The sequence below is a fragment of the Chenopodium album genome, chromosome 2 (genome assembly GCF_948465745.1).
Source record: "Chenopodium album chromosome 2, dcCheAlbu1.1, whole genome shotgun sequence".
NCBI lineage: Eukaryota > Viridiplantae > Streptophyta > Magnoliopsida > Caryophyllales > Amaranthaceae > Chenopodium > Chenopodium album.
The window spans coordinates 5,421,912-5,440,797 of NC_137835.1; the positions used below are offsets into that span (position 1 = coordinate 5,421,912).

General features: G+C 35.1%; 5 protein-coding genes across 5 annotated transcripts; all 5 read right to left on the bottom strand.

The window, feature by feature from the left end:
* Positions 1 to 461: 461 nt before the first annotated feature.
* LOC145594014 (putative acetyltransferase At3g50280) lies at positions 462 to 2,171 on the bottom strand. The gene has a single exon (XM_081650364.1). It carries the CDS (start codon positions 2,124 to 2,126, stop codon positions 774 to 776), a length of 1,353 nt encoding a protein of 450 aa, XP_081506490.1. The 5' UTR covers positions 2,127 to 2,171; the 3' UTR covers positions 462 to 773.
* A 2,130-nt stretch (positions 2,172 to 4,301) lies between these two features.
* Positions 4,302 to 4,856, bottom strand: LOC145567229 (uncharacterized). Its single transcript, XM_081626489.1, has one exon. It carries the CDS (start codon positions 4,854 to 4,856, stop codon positions 4,302 to 4,304), a length of 555 nt encoding a protein of 184 aa, XP_081482615.1.
* A 6,070-nt stretch (positions 4,857 to 10,926) lies between these two features.
* LOC145580789 (putative acetyltransferase At3g50280) lies at positions 10,927 to 12,566 on the bottom strand. The gene has a single exon (XM_081637893.1). It carries the CDS (start codon positions 12,376 to 12,378, stop codon positions 10,963 to 10,965), a length of 1,416 nt encoding a protein of 471 aa, XP_081494019.1. The 5' UTR covers positions 12,379 to 12,566; the 3' UTR covers positions 10,927 to 10,962.
* Positions 12,567 to 13,658: 1,092 nt separating this feature from the next.
* On the bottom strand, positions 13,659 to 15,501 carry LOC145580796 (putative acetyltransferase At3g50280). The gene has a single exon (XM_081637897.1). The coding sequence runs from the start codon at positions 15,411 to 15,413 to the stop codon at positions 14,031 to 14,033; it is 1,383 nt and encodes a 460-aa protein (XP_081494023.1). The 5' UTR covers positions 15,414 to 15,501; the 3' UTR covers positions 13,659 to 14,030.
* A 1,412-nt stretch (positions 15,502 to 16,913) lies between these two features.
* LOC145580801 (putative acetyltransferase At3g50280) lies at positions 16,914 to 18,548 on the bottom strand. Its single transcript, XM_081637903.1, has one exon. The coding sequence runs from the start codon at positions 18,410 to 18,412 to the stop codon at positions 17,027 to 17,029; it is 1,386 nt and encodes a 461-aa protein (XP_081494029.1). The 5' UTR covers positions 18,413 to 18,548; the 3' UTR covers positions 16,914 to 17,026.
* Positions 18,549 to 18,886: the final 338 nt, after the last annotated feature.

An 18,886-nucleotide genomic window follows, 5' to 3' on the forward strand; every position in this document is an offset into this window, starting at 1 on the left:
AAGTTTGATGTATAATAAAATCAAAAACTTTTGTATACACCCGGTTTACACTAATTTTACTGTACATCGAGCAGTATAAGGGTAACTTTTACCTAATTTTAGGGTAACTTTTACCTAATTTTAGGGTAACTTTTTGCCTTTTTTTTGGGTAACTTTTAACATAATACAATTTTTATATAAATAGACAATAAGAAAAGTTTTATAATGGTAATTTAATTACATTTAATCACAAATAATTGATTTTAGTCATTTAAAATGTGATTCTTTACTAATAATTTTTATTTGTATTGGATTACTTTTATGCATATTAGGGTAACTTTTATTTATTTTAAGGATAACTTTTGATCAATTTAGTCTATCTTTATAGTGGATGTACAATAATTATTGTACACTCGATTTTTTTTAAAGTTTGTTTAATAAAATTATTGTAAACCGGGGGCATGCAAAAGTTTTTGATTTATTTATAGGTACAGATTAATACACTAGATGAGTAAGCTACATATCATCTTAACAAGGCGATTTTTTTTATAGGTACAGATTATCTTGGGATTTATATTTAATTGGAACAGCTTTATTCATAATCAAGTCCAACAGAGTACAGATTACACCAATGGCTTGACAGTTCTTCCTTACAAAAGCAAGAATAGCAAAAAAATGACTTGAAATTAAAATAAATGATGACTTTGACTCATTCTAAACAGAAATTTTGCTGGTTCCATCAATTTTATTCTGGACTCTTGGGGGTGCCTTGTTTTGAATCCATATCCATTGTACTATATTGTTGCGGCAGCCATAAATTCTTCATCTGATTCAAGAGCGCTCATTGATTTAGGTGTTAGACATATCTCTAGATCCACACTTCCTCCCCCTTCATATCCTGGGTAAGCAGTCACTTTGCCAACATATTTGTTTGCATACCCACTTCGAACTGCTACAGCTTTCCCGAAACCAAATTCATTTCCATACATGTCAAATCTTGGTGAGCTTCCCATCGTCACACTGTAAGGATCGAACATTTTGCCTGGTCGGTAAACAAAAGGAGATTGGAGCCACCCTTCGATGATTTTGTGCACTATTTTGTCACTGTGGTTTACCACTGACTGGTGCAACAATGATGCTACCCACCCTAAGTTGTGTGCAAGTAACTCACCGGCAGTAGTAGTTGTTATTGTTGGAGTAACACAGTTACCAACGTACTCTGGAGGCAGAGGAGGATCTAACCTATGCCTGTTATTGGTAGCCAATGTGCAATTTGTGATTCGATCTTCAGATAGGCGGTTTGCTCTTACAATCGATCTCCAGACAAGTGCTGAGAGGCTCTGGAAGGAGGAAATGTTGCTTGTATTGCTTTCTTTGTTGGCCTTGGCTTTTAGTCTTGCTATAGACTCTTGGGAGAAATGGAAGATTCTCTCTTTGAGCTGCCCTACTTCATACCTGCTTACAAATTCATCAGGGTGAGTAAAAGGTAGGGGGATAGCCGGGCCATACCCATCAGGAAACCAACGTTTATGATTGGGCGGACGTGAAACAAGAAGTTGCTTGCCATTGGCTCTATGTATTTCTGACCATATTTTCCAAAAATGCCAATATGAGGTTCCATCTCCAACCACATGATTCATGGAACAGCCGATGAACACCCCATCCTTGAGCTCAGTAACCTGAACTGATAACAAAGGCCTTCTATGACCATCATGGTTAATAGCTCGGTCATGGTCAAATAATGACTGAACGACCAAAGGAACATCAGCTGGTGACAAGATTTCAGATATGCTCATGTCTAACGTGGCATAAATGAACCTAGCCCCAGGACCCTTGTTGCAATCTACAAAAATCAAGCATTCATGCCGATTTTTGCTGATGCGTGTAGTGAGCTGCCCTGCCAGTGGGTAAAAATGGACAAGGGCGAGCGAAAGAGACTCCTTGAGGCTATGAAGGAGCTTGCTAATAGAGTATTCTTGATTGTTAATATGTGAAGGTTTGGTGAAAAGGAGGCCCTTTTGGATATAGTGAAAATTGAGCATCATTAGATCCATGGGAGCCAAGTAGTAAGGTTGCTTAGCTTCTTGCACCTCATACTTTGGCTTGATGTAGCATGCCGAGACGTGTTTAACGGTTACTGAACTCATGTTTTTGTGTTTCAGGTTAAATGTGATTACAAGAAAAGAAGTTATTTGTTTGCAATCACAGATTCACGTCTACTGAAAATTATTGCAGCAAAATAGGCCTATATATATATATATATAACAGTAGACAGTACGAGTAGTAGTGGAAATTGAACGTGTATATTTGTGTTGCAATATGGCCCCTTGTTGAGTTATTATTACTGAAAATGACAGCTTTAACTGATTGCGCTTGTCCTGTGAGACTCAAGATAAACGTGTTCAAATTTCAGTTGTGAATAGTTATTGTAAGGTTGTTATATAATCTTCATGACTTTTTTTTTTTTTTTTTTTTTTTTTGTCAATGTTGTGGTACCCCGGTCTCTAGTATGAGTAGATCAATGGTCACATCAAGGGTTTGCCTGGTGTGATACTGCTATAGGGTAATATTCCTAAAATATTAAGCGCGTACGGAATTATTCCATTTTTTTTAATAACGAGAGTACGGAGTAATTATTGTTGCTACTTTTTTTTTTTTTTTTTTTTTTTTTAATTTTATTATACCCTTAAATTTTAACTTTCATTTGAGGTAATAAGGCCCTGTTTTCATCAAATTATTTTCAGTTCAGTTCAACTCTAATAAGTTAAGTAAAGTTCAGCTCCTAATTTCCTTCTTGCATAATATATTCATTTCACTTCAGTTTAGTTCAATTCAGCTCAGCTCTAATAAGTTCAGTTCTGTTCATTTCAATCAATGAGAACATGCCCTAATATTTAGAGTCTCAAGCCTTGACATTACTCTCATTAGTCAATCCCATTCCTCAACCACCATCTTCTCGCTCCACCACCACGGTACCACCGGTCTTTCTCTTGTTGTCTCCGAATCAAAGGTGTATAATTTAAATGGTGGAATTCAGCCATCACTCCATCAGGTTTTCTTATCTAGAGTTTTAATTAATAATGGTCGAATCAAATGCGCTTCTATGTTCATTTCATTGGTTTGTACTTACGTATGCGTTCATCATTATTTATCTATTTTTATTTTTTTTAAAACTTAATTTTTCTTCATGTTCAACATCATGTTTGACACGAGAAATACTAAAACAATCACAAGGAGCTATCCAAAACAATATCATCATATCTAAATAATTTGGTGGAAAACCTGAAGAGCACCCTTTAATTGCATTAACCACATTTAAGGCATCACATTAGGATGTAATAATTTTAATAGGGTTTTGCCCAAGTAATGCATGCTTGCTTTTGGGTTAAAAAAAGGCATCACATTCGAGCATAATATTTGTATAGGAAACCGTAATTAAGTAATTATAAAATTAGAATCTATACTTTCAATTATTGTTATTATAAAATCTGAATCTATACTTTTAAATCTATAGAAAAACACCAAAATATATATATATATATATATATATATATATATATATATATATATATATATATATATATATATATATATATATATATATATATATATATATATATATATATATATATATATATATATATATTCCCATAAAGAGATATAAAAATATTAGGTCATTAAACATTGATACCGCAACATGAAACATTATTAATTGATTATTCATATAGAAAAACTTAGCATCACGAAATCGTGACAAGATTATTTATTTATTTATTTATTTATTTTTTGACAACCAACAACTAAAGAAAAACACACTAACTAGCAAAACTAAATAAATTTACCCTACATCTAGTAGCAATGTCATGAGCCTGAACAACCTGGTCCCTGCTAACTTTCCAGACTAGACATGTTTGAAGCAATTGTCCTTCCTGCAATAAGTCTTGTATTGTCCATAGCAAACGCACTTCCCTTCTTTTCGGCTGTTGGAGTAATTGGACAATGGCTAGTGAGTCAGAGAACAAGACAATTCTTCGATTCCCGTTCATTCGGGTCCACCTAATAGCCGCCACACAAGCCAATAGTTCGGCATGAAGAGGAGAAAGTGCCTTACCGTAATTCCCACCACCTGCAACAAAATTTTGGTTATCCATTGAATAGACCCATCCCGCACCTGCATTCCCATCCCTCTTGCTCCAAGACCCATCCACCTTGATAATCATCTGTATCCTTGAGTCCATCGGATCAGTAATATCATCCCTGTCGCTTCCTATATTGACTCTCTCAAACCCCGGAGGAGCTCCGTGTACCATAGTGGCCTTCCCTCAAAGGACATCTCCCCCATCCACCTTGCGCCATACGGCTAAATCTGTCATTGCCTGGCTATAATACCTAAACAAATCCACCAGACACCCTCCCTCATTACCAAAAACTCTTCCATTTCTTGTTAACCAGAGGCTCCAGAGTACTCCAATAAACGTAGTTATACGGTCACTCTTCTTTCCATCCTCGCTATGAAAAAGCAGGATATAGTGCTGAATCCAGTGTCTCAGAGGAGTAGATTCATCAATTTCAGAGGAAATACGCAAAGGGCAATTATGCCAAGCGTACTTCGCAAAAGAGCACATCCTAAACAGATGTTGAAGGTCCTCATTTTCCATTCCACATGAATCACAAAAATCATCTATATCAATTCCCCGCCGGGCTAAATTTGACTTTACCGCCAAGCCATTCATCACGAGCTTCCATAGGAACAAACTCCATTTCGGCGGGATGTTAAGTTTCCAGATTAGACTGTAGAAGGTATACTCCAAACGATCATCTTGTTGCACAGATAAATCATTCATTAGAAAAGCATATCCTGTCTTAACCGTATACATCCCTGAGGCATGGTATGCCTCAGTATAATCTGTCCTTTTCCTCAGTTGATGGTAGCTCCATCTCCAAAATCTTCTGCGCTGTACTCCATTCAAATTTCTCTCTGATTAATGCTACATTCCAGGATCTAGTTTCTTGAGAAATCAAATCTCTCACTCTTCCCGACCCCACCCCCCTAAGGGGTTGGTCAGACTTGAAAACTGGAGCTGAACCTTGTACCCATCTCGTATTTGCAACTCTCACTCTATCTCCAGATCCGATCTTCCAATTATAGCCTTTCACCATTTTATTCGCCACATTAAACAAGCCTCGTCTGTCCCACGAAGCGTTACCTCTGAGATCCGTTCTTACAACCCCCCTACAAAGGGAACAATTGTGATTAGGCTCCAAAGATCTAGCCATTTATTGAAGTGGGGACTAGGGCGTGATGAAAATTATGTTGCATTTGTATTGTAATGGACATGAATAAAATGTATGGCATACGAATTTGCTATTTTGATAAGACATGGGAATGCGACAATAATTAAGTGTAAAATAAATAAAAGGGTTTTTCTATATAGTAACCTGTTTTTTTTTTTTACTTTTCTACGTTGTGCCCCAACATATATCACTTTCTATAATGTAACCCCAATATATTTTTTGATTACATATGGTAACCTTGTCGTTATCCTCTCGTTAAAAAATTTTGTTAATGGGGTCCACTCTCCACTTATTAATAATTTTTTTTATCGATTTGAGCATTTAAAAATATTCCGTCAAAGGTTTTTGGGGCTATTTTGGCCCTTAGGGGCCCAAATTGAACTCAGATTTCACAAAAAAAAATTAACGTAAATGCCTTGTTTTGTGTGTTAAAATGTGAACACGTAAATCGAGACATTTCTTAATAAGCGAAACGAGGTATTTATGTTATTTGTTTGCCAAATCTGAGCTCAATTTGGACCCATAAGAACCAAAATAGCCCCCAAAACCTTTGATGAGATATTTTTAACGCGCAAATCGATAAAAAAATATTAATAATGGAGAGTGGGTCCCACTAACGGAATTTTTTAACGGCAGGATAACGACAATGTTACCGTATGGAAACAAAGAATATATTGGGGTTACAATGTAGAAAGTGATATATGTTAGGGCACAACGTAGAAAAGTGAAAAAAACAGGGTTACTATATAGAAAAACCTTAAATAAAAAATATGACAAAGGACAATACTTGGGCAGTTGGGCATGGTATAATGTTTAGGAATTATTCTATTTTAGTTTGATAGATATGAGTATATGACAAACACGGAGTATATACTTCGTAGCATTGTGCCATTGTGGTAAGAGCGGAAGAAAACATATCATTAATAGTTGTAGACTTGTAGTGGACAATGGACTTGTGGTTCATTCATCTTCAATGAGAACTAGTGAATCTCAAATGTTTTTTTTTTTTCTTATTTATGATAGTATTATTTTGGCCATCTTTTCATTTAGCAAAAGTAAGTTAAATTTATTAAAAATCATTTTGATTTCTGTAAAAAAAAAAAAAAAAAAAAAGTTAAGCTTAGCAGAAATGTAAGGCCCTGTTCTATTCACCTTACAAAAATAATATTAAGTAAAAATAATTTCAGTTCAGTAAAAATAAGTTCAGTTCAGTAAAAATAATTTCAATTCAGTAAAAATAAGTTCAATTCAGTAAATTTCAGTTTTCTTAAAGAAGAATTATAATAGAAAATCAGTAAAAATAATTTCAGTTCAGCAAAAATAATTTCAGTTTAGTAAAATTAATTTATGTTCAGTAAAAATAATTTAACTTCAGCAAAAATAATTTCAGTTCAGTAAAAATAATTTCAGTTCAGTAAAAATAATTTCAGTTCAACAAAATTAAGGTGAAGAGAACAGGGCCTAAATTTGGTTAAAAATACTTATTATTCACTAGTTATAGTGTATTTCGTTCAATGAATTCTGTTAGGAATATTATTAGGATAATTTTATCATATCTTTGTGATTATTCATATATGCTTAGTTTCCTAGTTTATAGGCTCAAGATTTATCTTGAAGATATTATGATATTTGTTAACACTGAAATTTTGTTAATTATTAGGTGTCAGATATATGTAAATAAGGAGATAATATCAAAAATTATAAGATGTTTATCTTCAAAATCTCATAGATTATTATCTTTTACTCTATGACTCTCTATATAAAGAGGGTCGAATCTAGGGTTTAAAAGAGGCTCGGATGGAATAAGTCACAAAGACCCCATCTCCCCCAGTCGTCGTTTCTAGGTTTAAGGAGGCTCAGATGGAACAAGTCACAAAGACCCCATCTCCTCCCTACTACCAAACATTGTAGGTACATAGTATGGATTTAAGTCGACAAGGCCCCGTACTATAAGCATATTAAAACCCTAGCCCTTTGGAGAGAGGAATCAAGAGATCTACGAGAGTTGTAACCCCACAAATTATCAATGAAATAATTGTTCCCGTATATTTTTCTACCTCTTTAATTATATATTGCAGGTTTGAATTTTTATGGTTTACAAATTGGCACGCTCGGTGGGACAATTTTCGCTCTTCATCTCCAATCTTCAAGTTTCAAAACTCGTAGATTTAATGGGGGCATACCAAATTTGCTTTCAAATTCTACAAGAAAATTTCGAGACCAAGTTGCATCCGATATCAAATCTCCACAACAGGTCTCGAGGGGGCATTTGTTGACACCGCAATTTTGTTAATTATTAGGTGTCAGATATATGTAAATAAGGAGATAATATAAAAAAATTATAAGATATTTATCTTCTGAATCTCATAGATTATTATCTTTTACTCTACGACTCTCTATATAAAGAGGGTCGAATCTAGGGTTTAATTAGGCTCAGATGGAACAAGTCACAAAGACCCCATCTCCTCCCTACTACCAAACATTGTAGGTACATAGTATGGATTTAAGTCGACAAGGCCCCGTACTATAAACATATTAAAACCCTAGCCCTTTGGAGAGAGGAATCAAGAGATCTACGAGAGTTGTAACCCCACAAATTATCAATAAAATAATTGTTCCCGTATATTTTTCTACCTCTTTAATTATATATTGCAGGTTTGAATTTTTATGGTTTACAATATTATTTGATATACTTTAGGAAACTGTGTACTCTATAAATTGGATGATCAATCAATGGATGAGGCTTAAGCTTTGAGCCCTAATTACTTTGTCATGGTATCAAGAGCAGGTTAAATTTTAGGGATGTTCACAATGCAATATTTTTATTTTATTTTTTTATTTTTTTTATTCGAGCATGATTTTGCTCTTTTGGATATGAGTTTGATTTTACTCTAAAAGACCAATAAGAGATTTGAGTGTGGTTTACTCTGAAAGACCAACTTATCTTAACAAACTGACTGTATTAGAACTGATTATTTAACATAAACTTTACTTTAAAAAAAAAAACTTAATTCCCACGCAACAAAAATTTATTTGTGTAATTCTTAGAAACTTGATATCATGCATTAAAATTTTTCATAGGAATTTAATTTTTATAATCAATGAATCAATCAAACAAGACATAAGAATTTATTTTTTACAATCAACCAAACAAGACATAAAAAGAAAAGAAAAGAAGATTAAAAAAAAAATAAAGGATGATACTCAATTTTTTTTTTTTTAAAAAGATGGACTCAAAAAGAAAAGTGATTATTAGTTTATTACTCTATATAAAAAAAATAATTAAAAAAATAAAGGAGTATGTTTGTGCCCTTTTGGTGGTTTTGATTGGAAAGGAGGAAGTTAAGTGGGTTTCTAAAAAGTGGGTTTCCAAAAAAAGGGAAGAAGTTAAAAAGAAGAGGGGGATCTTCCACCGGGGTCATTCGAGCCCCGGCTCCTAGTGCATTATTGTAATTTATTAGCTATTAAATTTAATAATGTTATTTTACTTATAAAATATTGGAACATAATGATTAGTTTTGAGCGAGAGGTAAAATATTCATATTTCGACTCCTTTAATATTTTTGACCAAGATCCGCCACTATTAAAAAGGTTATCCAAGTTTGTCAAAATGAGAAACAAAATTTCGTCCGTGAAAGGTTTTATTTGTAAATTACATATAAGACGCTATAGTGAGAATTAGCATTTTTCAAGTAGCAATTTTGTCATTAAATAATTAAAAAAAAATGATAAACATAGCCTTTAAATAAAAAGCTAAAAGGAAAATTTCGAGAATAAATTAATATACACAAAGTATTAATCTAATTTACACATGATTTTATCTTGAATGCTTACATATTTTTTTAAGAGCTACATATATCACTAATTCATAACTCTAAAAAAAATTATTCTGTACATATTTGAAAACATAATACTCCGTACTAACCAAAGAAGTAGGATTTCAAAAGTTAAAAAAAGGTTGAACTTTAAAGCCTCTTTTTTTAAAGCCTCTTTTCTCTAATGGCTTCAAAGTGGTTGAAACGAACACTGTAGTAAACAATCAGTGTCGACATTGTGTCCTGCAATTGAAGAAATTTGAAGTGGGTGTTGAAAAATTGAGTCTTGCCCCCAAATATTAAGTGGGTGCGTGGGTCCTATTCTGGGGTGGTTGAAGGTCGGGGCAAAGGGGTTGACGAGAGAGAAAAAAGATGGAAATTGCCGAAGAACAGATTAAGTTTATTGATCAAGCTCAACAATACGTGGTATGTTTAATGTTTTCTTTTCTTGTTTTGTATATTTTGGGTTATTGAAATCTTGAATTTGTTGTTTCAATTGGGATTGAATTGGATTTTTCGACATTTTTTCTCTTTTAATGCTGCAACTTTGATAATAAGCTTTACTATATTGGTGGTAGAATGCTGTAATTGAATCTGGGTTTGGTATATTTTCTGCAATTTTTGTTTGGAAATAAGATAATTATTGAAATGTAGATTCTAATTGCAATACTATTACAGAAACACTTGACCTAAACTTCCGTGCAGATGTTATCTATTATATGCTCGAGTGTACCTTAAGCTAGATACTCTTTAAACAAGTAGAAATTAGCTAGATACTCTTTAAATGAGTAGAAATTAGCTACGTCTTATTGCTTATATTCATTGAACACCACCAAATTTATCCATAATGTACCTTTGATTGAACTACGAGCTTAGCCAGGCACATGTATTCCATTCCAATGTCCATTCTTTAACAACACGAAGAAACCATTGGTTAAGCCTTTGACAACATGAAAAATTGAAGATCAATGCCCTCCCTCTTTATCCAACCAAGGACGGAGGGAGTAAGGGATGGATGCCTTTAGTGTGCCATCAGTATTTGAGTGTATATGTATTGGGGCTTCTTAGTATCATAGTATGATTAGAGTTTGGATTGTAAGATAGGAGAATTTGACCTAAAGTTGTTCTATATGACAATATCGGATCTTTTTTTATGGTCATATACAATAGAATAGGATTGTAAGATGGTCATTCAACTGTGTCAGTTAAGTGCCTAAGAATTGGGTGTCCTTTTGCCTCATTGCAACTCAGGCCTTTTAAAGCAATGGGCTTACTTTTTTATAATTCTTTAATGGGAAGCGTATGCTATCTTGAATTGTGTTCTTCACTTTCTATATCTATATATTGTCCTTCATTTGAACAAGCTCTTCTCTACTTCCTTGAGTTATTTACCTTTGGAAGTGTACATGAACGGAACACATAGACTAGATGAGCAATACCTATTTAGAGGTATGGTGAAAGTTTCTTCTTGGTCTCGGTGAATCTTTTTCGTGCATTGAGCTCTCTCTTGGATGTGGAACTCTTTAGCGAGATTCTGGTGATTTTACTTAGCTAAAGAAGCATCTTACAATTATTTGTTGATTTGTGTTCTTTGCTACTAGATGAGTTAGCTACAGGTCACTTTAAAGAGGCAATTATTAATTTTTAGGTACATATAATTTTGGGATCAAAATTTTATTTTATTTATTTTTTTTTTTTTTTCTCCTTTTAAAATAATCTGGAACTCTTTCTATTCATATTCAAGTCTTACAGATTACTTTTATGGTTTAACATGTATTGCTTTATCAATACAAAAACAAAATTAGCAATGAATGAATTGAAATTTAAAATTTAGATGCATCTTAAACATTTTACTGGTTTCATCAAATTTATTCTAGATTGTTTTCATATCATGCCTCTTGGAGTCTTGGGGATGCCTTCTTTGATATCCACTGTGCTGTATTGTTACTGCAGCCATGAATTCTTCATCTGATTCCAGAGAACTCATTGAATTAGGTGGTAGACATATCTCTAGGTCCACACTTCCTCCCCCTTCATATCCTGGGTAAGCAGTCACTTTGCCAACATATTTGTTTGCATACCCACTTCGAACTGCCACAGCTTTCCCGAGACCAAATTCATTTCCATACATGTCAAATCTTGGTGAGCTTCCCATCATTACGCTGTAAGGATCGAACATTTTGCCTGGCCGGTAAACAAAAGGGGACTGGAGCCATCCATCGATGAATTTGTGCACTATTTTGTCACTGTGGTTTACCACTGACTGGTGCAACAAAGACGCTGCCCACCCTAAGTTGAGCCCGAGTAGTTCCCCAGCAGTAGTAGTTGTTATCATTGCTGTAACGCAGTTACCTACATATTCTAGAGGCAGAGGAGGATCTAACCTCTGCCTGTTATTTGTAGCAAATCTGCAATTTGTGATCTGATCTTCAGATAGGCAGTTTGCTCGGACAATTGATCTCCAGACAAGTGCTGAGAGGCTTTGGAAGGAGGAAATGTTGTTGGTATTACTTTCTTTGTTGGCCTTGGATTTTAGTCTTGCTATAGACTCTTGGGAGAAATGGAAGATTCTCTCTCTGAGCTGACTTACTTCATACCTGCTTACAAATTCATTTGGGTGAGTAAAGGGGAGGGGGATAGCCGGGCCATACCCATCAGGAAACCAACGTTTATGATTGGGTAGACGTGAAACAAGAAGCTGCTTGCCATTAGCTCTATGTATTTCGGACCATATTTTCCAGAAATGCCAATATGAGGTTCCATCTATAAGCACATGGTTCATGGAACAACCGATAAAAACCCCATCCTTGAGCTCAGTAACCTGAACTGATAACAGAGGCCTTTTATGACCATCATGGTTAATAGCCCGATCATGGTCAAAAAATGACTGAACAACCAGAGGAACATCAACCGGTGCCATAATGTCAGACATGTACATGTCTAATGTGGCATAAATGAACCTAGCTCCAGGACCGTTGTTGCAGTCTACGAAGACCAAGCATTCATGCAGATTTTTGCTGATACATGTAGTGAGCTGCCCTGCCAGTGGGTAAAAATGGACAAGGGCAAGTGAAAGAGACTCCTTCAGGCTTTGAAGGAGTTTGTTGGTCGAGAATTCTTGATCATTTATATGTGAAGGTTTCATGAAGAGGAGACCCTTTTGGATATAGTGGAAATTGAGCATGGCCAGATCCATGGGAGCCAAGTAGTAAGGTTGCTCGGCTTCTTGCACCTCATACTTTGGTTTGATGAAGCATTCCGAGACGTGTTTAACAGTTTCTGAGCTCATATTTGTGATTTAAGAATAATTAAGATTATAGGAAGATAGGGTATTTTGAGCAATTGAAAGAGCCTTATTGCAGCATTAGTAAGGCTTAGGCCTATATATATATTGAGTACTAGTGAAAATTAGACATGCATATATGAGAAGATGACAGTTGTGCTCAAAATCAATAATAGCTTGTAGTAGTAATAGTAAAAGACTATGATTATTATTAATCCTTAGTCAATTTATAATGGTTTGTAGTATTTTGTTAGTATTATGGTATGGTATGGTATAATGTGAGTTTGATAGTAGAGTATGGAGGAATCTACCTTCGAATATAGCTCGATTAACATATAAATAATTATGTACCATGATGAATACTTGTATAAAATAAGAAAGACTGATCATTATTAATCCTTAAGTCAATACATAATACGAAGCACTAACCATTCATAATGAATTACTTGTAATTAATCACATGAATCCATGATTAATTATCCTAAATTGGCTAAATGGCTTGACTCAAAACAACTTAAATTTTTTTTTTTTTTTTTCTTTCCCAAGAATGAATATAAAATAGCAGAAGAAAGGCCAAAGTTAGACTGGAGTTGTGAGTATTACCAGTAGCTTTTATTGATGTAGGCCATATTTGTGATCTTTGAAATAGAAGGAGATCTTAAAATTATGATTATTTGTAGGTGCGGCGTCAAGACTCAAGATTATTTATTGATGTGTGTCTATGTGGCACCAAGAGAAACCATGATTAAGGCCATTGTTAGTTGTTACATTAAAATGTTCAAAAAAAAAAAAAATTGTTACATTAAAATGGATACAGACATGGATACAGACATGGATATGAATGTATGATTACGATTTGATTTTGGAAAAATGGGTTCTAAAACCAATTGACACACTGTTATGACAAAGGATGATATATAATATACTTCGTATTTTTTACTAATGTTTATGACAAAGGATGATATATAATATACTTTGTACTTTTTACTAATGTACTATGAATATCTATTTATACTTCGTATTAGTCTGGTTTGGTAAAGTGATTTTTCAATACTCGTAGCTTTTAGTTTATTGAGCCTTTTAAGATGCTTGACCAAATGAAAAAACTGATTTGAGCATTAGGTTAATAGCTTATTAAAATATTTTGTTTTTTTGGCTTGAAATGTTCTTTTTGAAAAAGCTTTAAAACAGCTTTTTACAATTTTTTTTTTTGAACGGAGCTTTTTTAAAATTAGCTCATTGAATATTCAATTTTTAATATTACATACACGAAAACAACTAATGTTAATAGCTATTTACTAAACACTTTTACACAATCATTATAGGGCCATTGTATTCTGGACTTGTGGTACTTGTAGAAGATATTTCATATAAATCCTCATTCACCTTCATATCTGCTTGTATATATCTAATCTTTGATTATAATTTATGATATTAAATAGGATATATTCTTCACCTTTAATTAAAAAAAAAATAAAAAAAATTCAAGTAAAAATAAGTGAAGCTCAACAAACATGAGTTAAATACAGTAAAATAAGTAGTGACCATCACAAACTTATCAAATATATCTTTGATAGGATTTGTCTTAGGTAAACAAGTATTATATACAAGTATGTTAATTTCTGTGCTTTGCTACATACGAAGTTTTTTGTATTATCTTATCCTTTAAGCGGCAATGAGACAACATTCATAAAATCCTCATCTGATTCAAGAGCTTCCATGGAATGAGGAGGTAAACATATTTCCAAATCCACACTTCCTCCTCCCTCAACTCCCGGATAAGAAGTCACCTTTCCAACAAATTTGTTTGCGTAACCCCTACGTACTGCTACTGCCTTGCCTAGTCCAAATTCGTTTCCATACATGTCGAATCTTGGAGAGCTTCCCATCATTACACTATAACAGTCTGTCAAAACATCGAGCTTGAAAACTGCAGGAGAATGCAGCCACCTGTGGATGAAATCGCGCACTACTTTATCACCATAATTTGTCACAGACTGGTGCAACAATGATGCTGCCCACCCTAAGTTGTGCTCAAGTAGCTCACCAACTGTAGTAGTTGTTTTCAACGCGCCTATACAGTTTCCAAAGTACTCTTGAGGCAGTGGTGGATTTAATCTGTGCCTATTATTGGTCGTTAATCTGCAATTTGTGACCTGATCATGAGCTAGATTAAGTGCTCGAATGATTGATCTCCAGTAGAGTGCTGATAAGGCCTGAAAGGATGAGATCTCGCTGCTAGTATTGTTATGATTATGTTCCTCATTTGCCTTAGCTTTCAGTTTTGCTATAGAATCAGATGAGAAATGGAATATCCTCACTCTGAGTTGATCAGGTTTTTCCTGCAGGCTAATAAAGTCATCTGGTTGGATCAGTGGGAGGTAAATGGCTGGACCATATCCATCCGGAAACCACCTATTATGGATTGGCATACGCGACACAGGAACTGATTCCCCTGCCTGTGCTCTATGAATCTCGGACCACACATTCCAAAAATGCCAATATGAGGTTCCATCTCCAAGGGCATGATTCATGGAGCAGCCAATGAAAACCCCATCCAAGAGCTCAGTAACTTTGATCGTTAAGAAAGACATGTAGTGACCGTCATAGTTAACAGCCCCTTCATGGTCAAAAAATGATTGGACCACTGCAGGAACATCAGTTGGTAATAGTATGTCAGATATGGTCATGTCTAAGGTAGCATGGATGAACCTTGCACCAGGACCCTTGTTACAATCGACATAGACCAAGCATTTTTGCCCCGCTTCATCCATTAGTGAGGTAAGTTGACCTGCTAATGGGTAGAAATGGACGAGAGTCAGAGAAAGAGAGTCCTTCAGACTCTGTAGGAGTTTGTGGATGGAGAATTGTTCGTCGCCTAAGTTTGATGGTTTTGCGAAAAGAAGGCCTTGTTGGATGTAATGTGCAAAGAGCATACCCAAATCCATCGGAGCCAAGTAGTAAGGCTGCTTGGCTTCCTGCGCCTCATACTTCGGCTTGATGAAACATTCTGAGACATATTTAGCAATCTCTGAACTCATTTTCTAATGACTAGTACCTTCTGAGTTGCAGGGGAACACAGATGAAGTCCTTTATTCAGAGAGTTTAATTTAAGACTTACAAAGGTTGCCTTCCACCATATCAAATCTTGGAAGATTTTATAATGCATTTTTCTCATTATATTAAATTTCTAAAATTATTCATATTTTGTAATGAAGTTTGAATTAGTATAATACTATGTGCATGGTCTTGCAATTTGCAAAAGCCATCATCTGTATATGTACATCACTATTACTCCCTCGTGTTTTAATAAGTACGTGTAACTCCCACCGTGTTTTTTTAAATGTTACACTTCCCATTTCCGGCCGTGTTTTTTTAAGTGTTACACTTCCTTTTTTGGCAAAAAACTATATTAAAATATTAAATCTCTCTCCTCTCATGGTCCCCACCCAAACCCACTACTACCTTTTTATTATATATTTCCTCTCACATTCATTACTTTTCAATAAACTATTAATTCCATTATCTTTCTTTTACAATTTTTTAATACTCCAACTATCCCACTTACCTCTTAGTTTATTTACGTCAATTAAATTGCATAAAACTATATCCCGGTCAAAGTGTAACACTTAAAAAAAATACGGAGGGAGTACACTTGTCAAATTTGGTTGTGTATTAATAAGTGTTACACTTACTTTTTTTTGGCAAAAAACTAGTACATATATCTTTTCCTCTCATAGTCCTCACCTAAACCTACTATTACCTTTTTTATTATATTTTTCCGCTCATATTCATTACTTTTCAATAAAACTATTAACTCCATCATTTTTTTATATACTCCAATTACCCCACTTACCTCTTATTTTATTTAAGTCAATTAAATTGCCTAAAATTATTTGTCGGTCTAATTGTGATTTTTTTTTTTAAAAAAATTTTTATAGTAAATTGTAACACTTATTAAAACCAAAGGGAGTAGCATCCTCAAAATTATGCTGCTATGATTCTGCAATTTTTAAATAGAGTTGGCGAGTTGCAAAAGCTGCCTCAATTATTTTTTATAGACAGTCAAATGAATTTTATAGAATTGAATGTGAACAAAAAAATTATTTTCATCCTTGACATGTTATAACCTATCTAGGAGACTCTGAATCTAGCTAAGTTAGAAGGTGTGTGTGCAAATATAATTAGTATATCACCTAGTTGCCTGTAATAATAGTTTTCTACTCTTCTGGGAGCCTGTTGTTTTAGCTTCCTATTCATCACAATTCTAGCCATTGTTGGTCAAATAAACAATGTGCAGAGCCGGCTGGCTGCTGTCATCGCCTTATGACCTGATCAACAGCTGCTGAATTTTATTTAATGGATTAATGATCATGTTGTTTCATTTGTGTTTTGTTCTAGGCACTCAGTTTGCATAAGTCGTCGTTAGCCTATAAGATACATTTTCTTTGGAAAATTTTCAGATTAATGTGATTTCTGACAGACCATCCCTATTATGTCATTGCAGTCTTCAGAGATCCATTTTCCTGATGCATTTGAAGTTAAACATTGTAAAAAGTAACAGAATTTCATAGAATTAGCATAAAATCATGCGGCAGCTACATACATTCTGCTAAACTACAAATGAAAACTACAAAATGGTTGAATAGGATACTTAAATTGTGACATATTCTATACTAGGCGGAGAGACAGCACTCATGAATTCCTCATCTGATTCAAGAGCCTTCATCGAATCCGGTGGCAAACATATTTCCAAATCCACACTTCCTCCACCCTCATATCCTTCATAAGAAGTCACCTTCCCAACAAACTTATTTGCATACCCACTTCGAAGAGCTATAGCTTTTCCGAGTCCAAATTCATTACCATACATGTCAAACCTCGGCGAACTTCCCATCATCACACTGGAACTATCGAACATCCCCATTGGATATACATAAGGAGCCTGCAACCATTTATTGACAAAATCGCGCACGACTTTGTCGCTGTGGTTTAACACGGACTGATGCAGCAACGCTGCTGCCCATCCTAAGTTGTTGTCAAGTAGTTCACCAACTGTAGTAGGTGTTGCCATTGCGCTTATGCAATTACCAAAATACTCTGGTGACAAAGGCGGGTCTAATCTGTGCCTATTATTAGTAGCTAATCTACAATTTGTGACTTGATCACGAGACAAGCCGTTTGCACGAACAATGGTTCGCCAACACAATGCTGATAAGGCCTTAAAGGATGATATCGTGCTGATATTATTACCAATATTTTCTTCGTTGGCCTTTTCTTTAAGTCTTGCCATTGACTTGGGTGAGAAGTGGAAGATTCGCTCCCTTAATCGAGGTGATTCGTGTCGAGTAACGAATTCATCTGGATGGACATATGGTAGGTAAAGGGTCGGACCATACCCTTCAGGAAACCAACGTTCAAGTACTGGCATACGTGACACAGGGACTAATTCTTTGTGTTTTGATTGATGTATTTCGGACCACATGTTCCAAAAAAGCCAGTACGAGGTTCCGTCTCCTAAGGCGTGGTTCATAGAGCATCCGATGAAGACCCCGTCTACGAGTTCCGTGACTTGAATAGTCAACAACGACTCGTTATGACCATCATGGTTCACAGCCCTGTCGTGGTCAAAAAATGATTGGACCACTAAAGGGACATCGGTAGGTGAAAGTATATCGGACACGGTCATATCTAACGTGGCGTGGATAAGTTTCGCTCCGGGCCCCTTGTTACAATCGACGAAGATCAGACATTGGTGTTGATCTTCGTCGACTTGTGTAACAAGGCGGCCGGCTAAGGGATAGAAATGGACAAGGGTGAGTGAAAGGGAGTCCTTGAGACTTTCAAGGAAGTTGTGGGTTGAGTATGGTTGACCATTAAATTGGGATGGTTTGGTAAAGAGTAGACCTTTTTGGATGTAATGAACACAAAACATGGTTAAATCCATTGGGGCTAAGTAGTATGGTTTTTTGGCTTCTTCAACTTCATATTTTGGTTTGATGAAACACTCTGAAATGTGTTGAACTGTTGTTGCACTCATTTTGTGGTTTTTTGGGTGATTGTGTTTGAGAAATGAGCATAGGTTTCATCGATAAATTAAGTTGTTATATATAGAGTATGTGAGGCCAATTGTATTAGAAAAATGGAGTAAGTTGTTGCTAGTTTCTAGGAAATAGCTCTTTTTGCAGTATCACTAAGCAATAGGGGTGTCAATTCGGTTAAACAGTTCGGGTTTGGGTTGGGTTTATCAGTTTCGGGTTATAACGGGTCGGTTTATAACGGATTGAAATAATAAGCGGGTCGGTTTGGGTCGGTTTTGAAAATTATCGGGTCAGTTCGGTTTGTTTTTTTAATTGCAGTTTCTATTCGGATCGGGTCCTTATCGGGTCGGGTTCTAGTCGGTTCGGGTCATAATCAATTTGGGTTGAACTGGGTCGGTTTGAAAACGGGTTTAGCCCATTTAATGTGGGTTTCGGTTAAAAACAGTTCGGGTCTTAATCAGGACGGGTCGTAA